This window comes from Geotrypetes seraphini, chromosome 17 (genome assembly GCF_902459505.1).
Source record: "Geotrypetes seraphini chromosome 17, aGeoSer1.1, whole genome shotgun sequence".
In the NCBI taxonomy this organism is placed as follows: domain Eukaryota; kingdom Metazoa; phylum Chordata; class Amphibia; order Gymnophiona; family Dermophiidae; genus Geotrypetes; species Geotrypetes seraphini.
In genome coordinates, this window is record NC_047100.1 from 48,024,030 (window position 1) to 48,039,324 (window position 15,295).

The 15,295-nt window shown below is 44.1% G+C and overlaps 1 protein-coding gene across 1 annotated transcript in view; it reads left to right on the forward strand.

Annotated features, from left to right (window-relative positions):
• GMPPB (GDP-mannose pyrophosphorylase B) overlaps positions 1-15,295 on the forward strand; it is a 106,841-nt gene that overhangs the window by 44,840 nt on the left and 46,706 nt on the right. The window contains exon 5 of the mRNA XM_033926525.1: positions 7,222-7,364. Coding sequence (XP_033782416.1) covers positions 7,222-7,364 — 143 coding nt within the window. The remainder of the gene's footprint in view (positions 1-7,221; positions 7,365-15,295) is intronic.

Genomic DNA, 15,295 nt, shown 5'->3' on the forward strand with positions numbered 1-15,295 from the left:
ATTAGCAAAAATACTTGCGTTAAGATTAGCTAAAGCTCTCCCCCATATAATAGGTATGCATCAAACAGGATTCGTTGCTCAAAGACATTCATCTCACAATACCAGATTAACATTCCATATGTTATATTTAACAAAGAAAATGAATGAACCTACTTTTGCAATTTCATTAGATGCAGAAAAGGCCTTTGATAGAGTAGAATGGCCTTTTATGTATCAAGCAATGGAATGGTTTGGTATAGGTCCTGGATTTATACAAATGATACAAACAATGTATAGCTCCCCTTCTGCTAGACTATATATTAATAATACGTTTTCAGAAAAATTTAATCTACAGAGAGGAGTTAGACAAGGATGTCCCTTATCCCCTTTGCTGTTTGATATTGTTTTAGAACCCTTAATATTAGCTATCCAACAAGCTAAGGAGATACAGGGTATACCTCATTCAGATAAAGAATATAAGATATCTGCTTACGCAGATGATTTATTACTATATCTGAAGAATCCAGAATCCACCATTCCACATCTACTTGAATTGATTGAGAAATTTGGAAATTTTTCAGGATATAAAATTAATTGGAATAAATCAGAAATTCTTCCACTAAATATACATTGTACAAAAGGTTTATTTGATACATTCCCTTTTGTTTGGAAGGAAGAATATATTAAATACCTTGGAATTTTAATAACAAAAACAGTAGACGAAACAATGAAAATTAATGAAAAATGCTTATTACAAAAAGTAACAGAAATGTGTGAGCAATGGAATCCTTTGCACTTATCTTGGTGGGGAAGAGTACAAACGGTAAAAATGATGATTTTACCGGTAGTATGTTACCAAATGGGGATGATACCAGCTTTCTTTCAAGATTCGTTTTATACAAAAATTAATAGGACTTTGACAAAATTTATATGGCTTAATAAAAAACCAAGAATTGCTCTAGCGTCATTACAAAGACCAATTAAGGAGGGAGGGGTAAATTTTCCCAATTTTTATAGGTATCATCAAGCCTATATCTTACGTCATGGTATGTATTGGATCCTCCCAGAACCCACAGATAATACTCCAGATTGGTTTTGGCTAGAATGGAGACTTATGTTTCCATTACGTCTTAATCATGTAATTAGTATCAAGATGCCAAGGTTATACAAAGATCATAAAATATTTATGGATACCTGGAAAACTCTAAAATACATAAGTAATCTTACTCAAATTCCAATTAGTAAATCAACCAACCAAACTATATGGCTAAACCCCAAGATCAAAATTGGCGGTTTTAAAGTCATCTGGAAACATTGGATGATAGCAGGCATTCGCACTTTGGATGATGTAATTAATAATGATAAATTGCTGGAGTTTTCACAATTGCAACAAAAATTTGGTCTCAATAAAACACAATATTTTAAATGGTTGCAATTGAAGCAATCTATTCAGAAAGGGTTCCCTGAATGGAAAGATCTTGCTAAATATCACAGTTTGGAATTCTTATGTTTCCAGATGGACTCAATAGGTCACAAAGCCGCACAGTGGTATAAATTAATATCCGGATATATAAATAAAAAACCAAAAAATGGTCTTAGAGACATTTGGAGCATTGAGATAAAACACCAAATTAGTGCATCTCAATGGCCACGACTTTGGTCTTGGAGGCTAAAATGTACGGTGTCAGCATCTATGAGACAAACTTGGTTTTTTCTTCTTCATAGAGCTTTTTGGACCCCTACTCGTTTACAAAAAATAGATAGTTCAAGATCTAATAGATGCTGGCACTGTCATATTGAAATTGGGACATTAGATCATCTTTTATTCTTTTGTCCATTTATCCTATCATTCTGGAAATCAATTTGGCCCCAAATTAACAGATTGTTAGAAAATCCAGTAGCCTTGACATATGATACTATATTATTTGGAACAACTATGAGAGCAAAAAGTCAAATTTCATCCAGTAATAACAAACTTTTATTTATTTTAACTGGAATTGCAATACAACAAATTACATTCAATTGGAAACAACATGATAGATTGAATTATATGTTCTGGTGGAATTCGGTATGCCACATATATAAAATGGAACACGCTATTGCAACACACAAAGGATACATGAATAAATTTAAAAAAATATGGGGACCATTAACCGATTTTTGTAAAGAAGGATAATTTTTCCCATAAATAAAACTGGAAATATTTGAAGACCGTTAACATGATTTCTCTAATGAACTTTTCCCATGATAAGATAATTGTAAAGAGGGAAATGGGGTGGGTTTTTCAATTTTGATTATTACATACTAAATTAATATTCAAAGAATGTACAATAAAATTGATTAATGTATTATTGATTGGGAAGGAGGGTGGGACAGGGGATTATTATATTAATGTTAAATTTGATATTAATATATGAGTTATTCAAGTGTGTATTTAAGTTTCTATTGAGTTTATTTGTAACACTTGTTGTAACATAAAAAATGAATAAAGATTTTTAAACAGAGAAAAAAAAAAAAAAAAAAAAAACAAAAAAAAAAAAAAAACTTGAAAATAAAAAATAATAAGGAAAGAATGCGATGCTTGCTAATAGATCAGGGAACTATGCTTTCCATTTTTCTTTTTACCTTAAGCATCTCATTCAAAATTTGTCATCTTTTGAGAAATACCTCCCTGACCGTAAAAGATCAGCCTTTCGCCAAACTTCTTCATCGCTATTACAACTCCGTAAGTTCATGGTCAGATCGATCTATGACACTTTTGAACTGACCTCTCGAGCCACGGCTATGTCGGTGGCCATGCGTCGACTAGCCTGGCTCAGGGTTTCAGAACTTGATGTCAATCATCAGGATCGACTGGCTAATGCACCTTGCCTGGGGGATGAGCTGTTTGGAGAATCCATGGGCTCCACTACCCAAAAGCTTTCAGCTCATGAGACTAGGTGGGATACTCTCCTCAAAACTAAAAAGAAGACCCCACCTACCAGGCCCTTTCGTCAGCAATCGGCATACCAACGTCGATTTGTGGCTCGTCCTTTGCCACAGGCACCTCAACAACCCAGACGTCAGAGGCAACAGCAGAGGCAAAACAATAGACCGACTCAGCAGCAGCAACAAGTAAAGCCTCCTCCTTCACAAAAATCCTCACAACCCTTTTGACTTGGTTCTCCAGGACATAGCCAGTATTCCTCCATCTGTCCATCTTCCGCTGCCTATAGGGGGACGCCTTACTCATTTTATAAGCCGTTGGGAAACCATCACCTCGGATCAGTGGGTCCTCAACATCATCCGCCACGGCTACTCTCTCAACTTTCAGACTCTTTCTGCCCAAAGTCTACCAAAAGAGTCTGCTTTGAACACTCCTCAGTCTTCCCTCCTTCTTCAAGAGGTTCAATCCCTCCTCCTGAACGCCATAGAGGACGTTCCTCTAGATCAAAAGGGGCAGGGATTCTACTCCCGTTATTTTCTAGTTCCCAAAAAAACAGGAGATCTCAGACCCATTTTAGATCTTCGCGATCTCAACAAATGCTTGGTCAAAGAAAAATTCAGAATGCTTTCTCTGGCCACTCTTTACCCTCTTCTCAATCAAGGCGACTGGCTATGTTCTCTCGATTTCAAAGAAGCATACACTCATATACCGGTCCATCCGGACTCCAGACAGTACCTACGCTTCATGATCAATCGTTGTCATTACCAGTACAAGGTTCTACCCTTCGGTCTTGCCTCCTCTCCAAGAGTGTTTACCAAATGTCTGATTGTGGTAGCTGCCTTTCTACGTTCCCACCACCTTCAGGTGTTTCCTTACCTGGACGATTGGTTGATAAAGACCAATTCATCTCAGACAGTACTTCTGGCCACCAACCAAACCATACTGTTTCTACAACTTTTGGGGTTCGAGATCAATCTACCCAAGTCTCATCTCATCCCCTCTCAGAGACTTCAATTCATTGGAGCGGTCTTGGACACAGTCCTCATGAGAGCGTTCCTGCCATCCAACCGACTTCAAACGCTTCAATCTCTATATCAGCAGGTGCTTCCACAATGTTCCATCTCTGCCAAGCAAATGATGATACTCTTGGGTCACATGGCCTCCACAGTTCATGTCACACCCTTCGCACGTCTTCACCTGCACACTCCTCAATGGACCCTAGCTACCCAGTGGTCCCAAGCGATGGATCCTTGCTCACGTCACATATCTGTGACATCATCTCTTCGTCAGTCTCTACAATGGTGGTTGATATCCTCAAATCTCTCCAGAGGTCTTCTCTTCCATCTACCTCCTCATCAACTTATCACCACCACCGATGCCTCCCCTTACGCCTGGGGAGCTCATTTGAACGAGTTCCAAACTCAAGGACTTTGGACAGCTCAGGAAATGAAGCATCACATCAATTTCCTGGAACTCAGAGCGATGTTTTATGCCCTCAAGGCCTTCCAACATCTTCTCTTTCCTCAAGTCCTCCTACTGTGCACAGACAATCAAGTTGCAATGTACTACATCAACAAGCAGGGGGGGACAGGCTCTCGCCTCTTGTGTCAGGAAGCCCAGAAGATCTGGACTTGGGCCATAGATCACCATCTATTCCTGAAAGCTATCTACATTCAGGGAGCGCAGAATTCCTTAGCGGACAAGCTCAGCAGAATTCTTCAGCCTCACGAGTGGGCACTCGATCCTTTCACTCTGCAGTCCATCTTCGCTCAATGGGGCACTCCTCAGATAGACCTCTTTGCAGCTCCTCACAATCACCAGCTGCCCCTATTCTGCTCCAGACTTTACTCTCCTCACCGTCTGGCAGCGGATGCATTTCTCCTCGATTGGTCCAATATGTTCCTGTACGCTTTCCCTCCTCTGCCTCTCATGTTAAGAACCTTGTTCAAGCTCAAGAGGGAACGAGCCACCATGATTCTGATTGCTCCGAGGTGGCCCAGGCAACATTGGTTCTCCCTTCTACTTCAACTCAGTTCCAGGGAACCTTTTCTTCTTCCACTGTTTCCTTCTCTGCTTACACAGCATCAGGAGACCCTTCTACATCCCAACCTCCAGTCTCTGCACCTGACAGCTTGGTATCTCTCGGGCTGACTTCGAATGATACTTGTTTGTCTCAACCCGTTCGTTCCATTCTAGATGCCTCCAGGAAACCAGCCACTCTGCAATGTTACCATCAAAAGTGGACACGGTTTTCTTCCTGGTGTCTTCTTCATCATCTTGATCCCACTTCCCTGGCAGTGGAGACATTGTTGGATTATTTGCTTTCTTTGTCTGACTTGGACCTTAAGTCTATTTCCATCAGAGTCCACCTCAGTGCTATTGCTGCTTTTCATGAGCTGGTTCATGGCAAACTTCTCTCAGCTCATCCCTTGGTGTCCAGGTTCATGCGGGGTCTTTTCAATGTGAAACCACCTCTTAAAGCCCCTCCTGTAATCTGGGATCTCAATGTGGTTCTTTCCGCCTTAATGAAGCCTCCATTTGAACCTTTGGCTACCTCTCCTTTCAAATTTCTCATTTGGAAAGTACTTTTCCTTATTGCTCTTACCTCTGCCAGGAGGGTCAGTCAGCTACATGCACTAGTTGCAGATCCACCTTTTACGGTTTTTCATCATGACAAGGTGGTTCTGCGTACACATCCAAAGTTTCTCCCTAAGGTTGTCTCTGAATTCCATCTCAACCAATCCATTGTTCTGCCTGTCTTCTTTCCGAAACCTCACTCTCATTCTGGTGAACAGGCTCTGCATACTTTGGACTGTAAGCAGGCTCTAGCTTACTATTTAGAGCGTACTAAGCCCCACAGATCAGCTCCCCAACTTTTTCTGTCCTTTGATCTGAATAAGTTGGGACGTCCTGTTTCTAAACGTACGTTGTCTAATTGGCTTGCAGCGTGCATTTCATTCTGTTATGCTCAGACCGGACTGACACTGGAAGGTTCTGTCACGGCCCATAGAGTTCGAGCTATGGCAGCATCTGTAGCTTTCCTCCGTTCCACTCCTATTGAGGAAATCTGCAAGGCTGCTACTTGGTCCTCAGTTCATACTTTTACATCGCATTATTGTCTGGATGCTTTCTCCAGACGGGATGGACACTTCGGCCAATCTGTTTTGCAACATTTGTTTTCCTAATGGCCAACCTTCCCTCCATCCCTCTTTTTGTTAGCTTGGAGGTCACCCATCAGTCAAGAATATGCTGCCTGCTTGTCCTGGGATAAAGCACAGTTACTTACTGTAACAGGTGTTATCCAGGGACAGCAGGCAGATATTCTTGCGTCCCACCCACCTCCCCGGGTTGGCTTCTTAGCTGGCTTATATTAACTGGGGACCGCGCGCCTCTGTTGGGCGGGAAGACACTCGTGCGTGCGGCCTACTAGAACTTTCCAAGTTCTTAGAGTGCAATCACTCTAAAATTGTCCGTACCAGGGCTCCGTCGGTGCCGTCACCCATCAGTCAAGAATATCTGCCTGCTGTCCCTGGATAACACCTGTTACGGTAAGTAACTGTGCTTTCAGTGTAAAATGTCAGGACTCCAAGATCTTTTGTAAAGTTGTTTCTTGCAGATGTCAAAAGTTTGCTTCTTGTACAGTAGAACAGCTATTTCATGAGTGCTATTCATTGAAAGCATTCCGAAAAGAAATCAAAACACTTCTATTCAAAAAGTATATTCAATCAACTTAATCTCCCCCTCATTCCCATCCCATCTTTATTCTTTTTTCTTCCCATGTATAGCTCACTTCTTCAGCGTCCCAAAAAGTACCGGATACCCAAGTAATCAACCAATATCCTAATATCTCCAGATATCGACCAATATAAGGAAGCCGGATATTCATCAATGAAACGCAACCCGAAATTGTCCCCAATGTAATGTTATCTGAATTATCTTTGTAATGCAACCTGAAATCTTTCCAATGTAATATAATATGAATCCTCAATTTGTAACCTGTACCAGCAGTTTTCCAATGTAATGCATCCTCCTGGAAATATCCAGCTCTCTTCCAATGTAATCCGCTTTGAACCGCAAGGTACAAGCGGAATAGAAATCACTAATGTAATGTAATTTAACCGATTGACCTTGTATGCATGTTTTCTATGCAACTGGATTTTATGTAGATATCTCCTCTGCAATGGGATTCTTCAGCGATATTGTTATCAGTTTCTTTGTATATTTTCTTTGCAGTTTAGTGGGGTGGAAGGGTTTTTGAGGGTGGGGCCTTGTTATGCCACAAAGTTGCCTAGTTTTTGTCTCTGCTTTCTTTGCAGCGGGCCCACTGGCATTAGCAAGACAGCTGCTCGTGGAAAACTCCGATCCATTCTTTGTTTTGAACAGTGATGTGATCTGTGATTTCCCTTTCGAAGATATGATGAGATTCCACAGACATCACGGCAAGGAAGGCACTATTGTGGTGAGTATGTGCAGAGCTAGATTGTGCTCAGATTTCTAGATACACGCTTGACTCCAGGTGGGAGGAGGACTTTAACAATGACTATGTAGCACATAAGCATATGTTGCATTTAGAAAATAGCTTTTTGTTTTTTTTAATTTCTTTATCACACAACAAGTGTACAGAAATACATCATTTATAACTTCTATATAACACTTGAAATTCTTTCTAATATCATCAGAAAAACATATAACCCTTCCCTCCCACCCTTCCTTAAATATTTCAAACAAAACTTATCATAAACATATTATGAATTCTTAATGTTGTATACTTCTAAAACCACCCCCTCCCCCCAGTGTGTACATATAGGCCCTGATTCTCCAAAGTGCCGTCCCGATTTTAGGCAGCTGTAGGCATCCTACAGCTGTCTAATCAGCCAATCAGGATGCACGTTTTTTTAAAAAAATGCTTCCCAGGCAGGCCTGAAGGCATCTCCGGGAGCCTAGGGAGACCCGCAAGATGCCTAAGCTCACCTAAGGGCCTTAGGCGGGCCTTAGGCGAACCTAGGCGGCCCTACGCATCTCCCTAGTAGAGGAGAAGCTTAAAATGTAGGCCAGCAAAATGCTGGTCTACATTGTAAGTAGACGCGGCCGCTATACTTATCGCGGCAAGGGATCTCTCTGCCGCTATAAGTATAGCGGGCCGCGGCCTGTCCGATCGCTGGCAGGAGGGTGCCCAATCCCTCCTGCCCGAAGACGCACCCTCCCCCCCCCCCGACAATATCGATCGCTGGCAGAAGGGTGCCCAATCCCTCCTGCCCGAAGACGCACCCTCCCCCCACCCCCGGCGCTAACAACCCCCAAGCCTCCACCCCACCAAACTAACCTGTTCTTACGGCCAGATGGATCTTGCCCGTCCAGCCGGCAGGCACGCCTGGTCGAAATGAGGCGGGCCCGGCCCATCCCGCCGAAGTCTAAGGCCTGATTGGCCCAGGCTCTAGAAGCCTGGACCAATCAGGCCTTAGGCAAAGCGGGTCCGCCCATCCCCACTAAGTCTAAGGTCTGATTGGCCAAGGGGCGGGCCCGCCTCATTTCGACCAGGCGTGCCTGCCGGCTGGACGGGCAAGACCCCTCTGGCCGTAAGAACAGGTTAGTTTGGTGGGGTGGAGGTTTGGGGGTTGTTAGCGCCCGGGGGGAGGGTGCGACTTCGGGCAGGAGGGATTGGGCACCCTCCTGCCAGCGATCGATATTGTCGGGGGGGGGGAGGGTGCGTCTTCGGGCAGGAGGGATTGGGCACCCTCCTGCCAGCGATCGATATTGTCGGGGGGGGGAGGGTGCGTCTTCGGGCAGGAGGGATTGGGCACCCTCCTGCCAGCGATCGATATTGTCGGGGGGGGGGGGCATCTTCTGGCAGGAGGGTTTGGGCCTGGCAGCGATCCTGCCAGGGAGGGATCCTGCCAGCGATCGGTAGTGTTGGGGTGGGAGGGAGATCGGTAATGTCGGGGGGGGGCAGTTGGTAGTGTCGGGGGGGGGGGGCATCTTCTGGCAGGAGGGTTTGGGCACCCTCCTGCCAGCAATCGGTCAGGGGGCCGCAGCCCGCTATACTTATAGCGGCAGAGAGATCCCTTGCCGCGATAAGTGTAGCGGGCAGTGTCTAATCTAACCCGATTCTCTAACCAGCGTCTGTAACATGGACGCCGGTTACAGAATCGGGGTTTAGTGTTGGCCGATTCTGAATAGGACGCCTCTCCCGGGCGTCCTATACAGAATCAGGGCCTAGGTGTCTTGCGGGCCTCGCCTTCAATATAGGCGGCCTGCCTGGGGAGCATTTTTTTAAAAAAACGTGCATCCCGATTGGCTGATTAGACAGTTGTAGGACGCCTACAGCTGCCTAAAATCGGGATGCACTTTGGAGAATCAGGCCCATAGTATCCAAGGAAAATGATGTCTACTCATTACAATATTTTTCCAATGGCCTCCAGATCTTTATAAAATTATTATAAATCCCTTTCTGCATAGCAATTACTCTTTCCATCTTATATATATGGCATAATGAGTTCCACCAATATGTATAGTTAAGATTAGTACAGTTTTTCCACCAGAGCTTCCTCCTTCCATTCCATCCCAGACCGCCCTTCTTCTTCAGGAAGCTCAAGCTCTGCTTCATCTCCATGCCATCGAGCCGGTTCCCCTGGACCAGCAGAACCGGGGGTTTTACTCTCGTTACTTCCTTGTTCCGAAGGAGACGGGCGATCTGCGACCCATTCTGGATCTCAGATTTCACCTCTGCAATCCATTGCTGCATATCCGCTTTAGTCGGCGGATCCGGGGAAGAAAGCACTGGGGCCGGCTCGTGCAGCATATCTGCCACCGCTGTGATGCTGCGCTCCAAAATCGCCGCTTCACTCCTGCTGGTCACCAGGCCGTCGGCGCCATATGCGCTGCGACTCAGCGCCTGCTCCAACTTGCGCTGGCCCGGCTTGTCACAGGGGAGCTTTCTTCGGGTCGCCATCCCCTCCACACACACCTCCCACACCGCAAACCGGCAGGCAAACCACGTTCCAGCACAATTACGCAGCTGAAGGGAAGAGTAAGCTCGGGGCCCGAACAGAGCTCACGGATCAAGTGTCCATTCGGCTTGGTGACGTCACTTCCTTCTTCACCAATTCTTATGTTCTTATGAGTTCTAGAACTTATTCAAGCAATTCACCAGGAAGAGAGGCCAAAATTCTGGGTAAGTTTGGCTAAAGAGTGTTCCAGGGTTCTATGCTAGCCAACAGAATATTGAACTACAATTTTTATATGGCATTTTACATGAAATATCTCATACAGAAAATGTCTCTTTATGAGCAGTACATACCATCAGAACATCTAGACTCCTACCAACATCTCTCAAATGACCTAAAATGACAAGAAAATATATGGTGCATTCCACTTTTGACATAGTCTCTCGCACATCAGCAGTGTCTGTTGCCATGCGTAGACAAGCATGGCTCAGAATTTCTGACCTTGATGCTAATATATAAGATCGCCTTTCTAATACTCCCTGAGTAGGAGACCATTTGAAGACCATTAGAGGAAGCAACACAAAAGATTAAGAAAACATAAGGATTGCATGACTTCCTTAACCTTCAAGTCAATCCGGACTCTGTCACCAAGGAAATATTCCAACACGTCAAGATGCTCCAATTATTATTCCAAGCATTGACATGGCCTTCCTTCCACATCCTCTTGAACTCCCACTCAGAGATGTCCAAGGCAACAAAGAAAACAAGTCTCACTCTCAACTTCAGTCCAAACAACAATTGTCTTTTTGATTTTATAATAGAGAGCCTAGCCTTAACTGTTTGTTCCGGCTTGGAGCCAGTAGCTACGGAGTCCCTACCCTGATATTTCTTCTTGATGGGACTGTTGCGCTCCTTTGGCTCTTTTTCTTTTTGTTTTTGCTTTTCCACAGGGTGGCTGCACTGGGGTGTGTGCGGGTGTGAGTCTTTGGGTGGTTGGCTGTCTGGAGGTAAGCTTGTGGAGTGTTTGTTGTCTGTTAGTTGGGATTTGCTGCCGTATGCTTTAGGTCTGGGTGGTTTTGATTGGGGGATTGGATATTTCAAAATGTCACTTGTGAAGGGCATACTCCCATTGGGTTCTTGTACGGTGCACTTTTTCATGTACTGGTTTTCCAGTGCTGTTTTTCTGGTTGATCTATTTTTATGCTTACTCTGCTCCTGGTTGTATGGTCCCTTTGCAATTGTTAATAAAGATAATTGGAAAAAAAAAAAAAAAAAGAGAGCCTAGCCAGTGTTTCCCAAACTTTTTCATAGACTTTCCCCATAGGAGGTTGACTCGCTCACTTTTATTATCGATGGTCCCTTATAACATCAGATCACTGAGCCCTTCAAATGACAAGGCTATTTACAGAAAAGGCCTTATGACAGGGTGGAGTACCGGTCACTGGCCAGTGGAGGGAGCCCGAGCAGTGGAGCTTACTAAGCCTGAGAGGAGAGCTAATCTGCATAGAGCTACAAGTGCTGTTGAGAGCTGTCCACTCGCCCTGAGTGGATTGTGATGCTGAAAAGAACAGCTCCCAGCACAGAGAGCTCAGAAGGCAAAGAGCTCCTTCGGGAGCTGGGCAACCCTTGGGAGAAAGAATGCTGGCCTCTGGCCTAATTCCCAGTAAGCCATGAAGGCCATGACTGACCAGCTGACAGGGTCCCAGGGCAGCAGAGTAGAGTGGCCAGGCTGACCAGTCCAGACAGGTGGGAGGGTCTTCAGGGACCTATACACCAGCGGAGAGATCTGTCCTTGTACTGAAGCCCGGTGGTGGTAGGGTCCACGGGGACCTATACACCGCCAGGAAAGAGCTAAGAGTAGCCGGAGTCAAGGAAGTGGTTCAGGCTTGACAACCGCGGTTGGACTGGTGAAGAAGGATCCAGGTGGTAGGGACCAAAGAGGCCAGGTACTGGGCAGGTGCATGTATCTGCGATAAGATGACTGAGGAGCAGGGAGAGTCCTCAGTGCGTGCATGCAGGATAAGATGACTGAGCTACGGAAAAGTTGGAGGAGTCTAAGGCTGAGGGGACAGCTGACCGGCGGAGGAACTGGCTGGAATGGTGGTGACCAGTAATGGCACTGGTAGCAGTCAGGGGATCCCCAGGAGGCAGTTTAGTAGATCCTGGGAGCATTGGCCAGAGTTCTGAGGAAAGTCTAGCGGAGGAACCAGCTGGGATGGTGGCAACTGGTGGAATGACCGGTAAATGGCACCAGAAGCTGCCGAAGACCTGGAGGGCCAATGGAGGGTCAGAGAGGACTTGGGAGAAGACCTGGAGAGTTGGAGTCCAAGGAGGACCCAGAGAGGACCAGGAGGAGCTGGGAAGACCTGGTCAGGGATGTTAATTGAATGTATGGTCTTACCCTGTGTTTGTGTTGTTTTTACAAAGTGCCTGGGGGTATAGATATGTGATGGGTAATACTGCTTGGCCTGGTCACATGATCACATGATCCAAACCATCCTCAAAGAAAGTCCTGTTTCCACTTCCATCAGAAGGCTCTCAGCCCTCCTCCAGTTCAATGCCATAGAACAAGTACCTCTGCAGGAGAAGTGTTGAGGGTTCTACTCAGGTTTTCCTCATACCGATGAAGACCAGAGGTCTCCATCCACTTTTGGACCTCTGTGCTCTCAACTTGGTGATGGAGAAATTTTGCATAATCTCTCTGGGAATTCTATTACCACCGTTAATAAAGAACAACTGGCTTTGTTCTCTAGACCTCAAGGAGGCCTACACATGCATTTTCATCCTCCCAGGCCACAGGATGTATCTTTGCTTTCGAGTGGAAACACACCACTTTCAGTACTGGGTACTTCCATTTGGACTAACATCAACACCCAGAGTATTCACAAAGGCTCAGATTCTCTAACTGTTTAAACAATGTTTTTAACTGAGTTTCAAGGTGCCTACTTCCGCCTAAAAAATCAGCACCAGAGTCATGCCTCTGTAAGTGCTTTAGGCCACCTAATGCCACTATAGGCTTGGCTAATGCTGGAAGTGGTGTTAGATCTTACCAGAGACTTATACAGAGGCACTATCACCTGCCTTTTATTTCTGGCCATTTTTCTCCTGCATCCGTCTAACTTTTGCTATAGTGCCTCTTCTACCTGTTTGGCCGTCTTTAGATTGTCAGATACAATCATGCCCAAGTCCCACTATTCTTTCATGCACAAAAGTACTCTACCCAGTAGTTGGAACCTAAGGACAGTACCAGGTGGACTTCTAAGGTCTATGGCCCAGAAGTAACAAAGAAAAGACATTTTAATTTAATCATGAATTTGTAAGGCAGACTGGATGACGCATTCAGGTTTTTATCCGCTGTCATTTACTATGTTATTAGAGCGACCAAATGATAAAAGGAATGGAATTCCTTTCGTATGAGGTGAAATTGAAGAAGTTAGGGTTCTTCAGCTTGAAAAGGAGAAGGCTGAGGAGAGTTACAAATCCTGAGTGTTGTAGAATGGGAACATGTGGATTGATTTTTTTTTACTTAAAAAAATTACAAAGACTAGGAGACACAAATTGTATACAGGGACATACTTTGAAAATCAAAAGGAGAAAAATTTTTTCAATCAGTGAATAATTAAGCTCTGGAATGTATTGCCAGAGGTTGCGCTAAGAGCGGTTAATGTAGCTGGTTTTAAAAAAAGGTTTGGACAAGTTCCTGGAGAAAAGGTCCATCGTCTGCCATTGAGACAAACATGGGGGAAGCCACTTCTTGCCCAGGGATTGGTAGCATGAAATATTGCTACTATTTGGGTTTTTGCCAAGTACTTGTGACCTAGATTGGCTACTATGAAACCATTGATCTGACCAAGTATGGCTATTCTTAATGTTCATATGTTACTATGGAACCAAAGATAGAAAAGGTACAACAGAGATCATACAAATTTGCCACGATAAAACTCAATTTGTGTCCACATATCTTTGTATCAGAGTGTTTTCCACACTGCAATACACTTCTCCCTCCGTATTCGCTGTGATAGTGGATTAACAGAACTGCAAATACTGAAAAATCACGAATAACTTTTTATTATTTGTTATTTGCCATTTTCTATTAAAAAACCATTGTGAATATGGTGAAACCGTGAATAACATGGTGGGAGACCTGGTCTGTTCCTGAAGGAGAGGCAAATCAGCAATTTCTCTATGCAAGCTGATGTAATTTGGGGGGAGGAGCCAGCAAGCTAAAATAATCGAATACCGTGAATGTTGAAACCGCAAATACGGAGGGAGAAGTATATGTTTTCTCTGCTGCTAGAGTTTCAAATTTTAAGCACAGCATGTACTGAATACCACCAGAAGAGGTGAGCAGCCTCTCTCCATAAAGACAATTCATTCTGACAAGCTGTTCCTCCAGATTTAGATTTTTAGGAATCACCAAATCTGAATCCAAAGGAAAATCAGAATTTTAATGGAGAGAAAGATACTGTTTCTTCAATTCAATTTGTGCATTTCTACTTTGCTCAACCAATTACAGTATAGCTCTGGATCAAATACAACAAGAGGATGAGCACAACACCAGTTACTGTTTTGATTACATAGGGCCTTCCGGTGATGTCATTGGCAGGGTGGTAGCCTGATTCTCGAGCTCCTCACCACCTTGCATAATTCAGTGAAATGGTATTGCCCTGAGTAAAATTACTGTAAAAGCCACATCAGAGGCCAAGTTATACCAGATAAAGATGACCAGCAAAAATCAAGGCCCAATCTGAAGGCGTTCACCTTCCGAGCGCACCCCGTGGAAACTGCAACCTTGCACCACAAGGCACCACTGCTAGCGGGGGATGTGAGCCCGATGGAGAATGCCAAGTCTACTGATGACGGCTCCAGGCCAGCTTCACGAGAACTATGTGAGTGGATAAAGGAATTAAAAACAGTTTATATTGCATAAAAATACATAGAACAGATGAATCAATTATTGGAAATCAAGATATTTATTTATTTAAAAATGTATTGTTTCCCTCCAATTATCACATGTAACAGACATATCTAAACAACATCGTTAATCGTCCCTATTATAATAGGGATAGAGCACAAATTCAATCAATTCAGAAATACAAGCAAGCTTTAAATCATACATTGATGTCAAACGTTCTAAAAGGCAATTATCAACTGAATATGCCTTAGCATAAGAAGGCATTGGCAAATAATTGAGTTTTCAGCATTTTCTTAAAATGCATCCTCCCTATATAAAACCGCAGAATTCCATAGTTCTACGCCAGCCACAGATATCACTGATGCCCCGATCCTAGCACGCATAGTCGACATTCTACCCTCCAAACTTAATTCCATCCCATTTATACCTCTAAGCTCTCTTCTCGGTTTATAGATCTCAAAGAATTCTTGTAAGATCTTTGGGGAAGCTGTCTGATGTATAATCGCAACAATCTTAAACTGCACTCTTTGT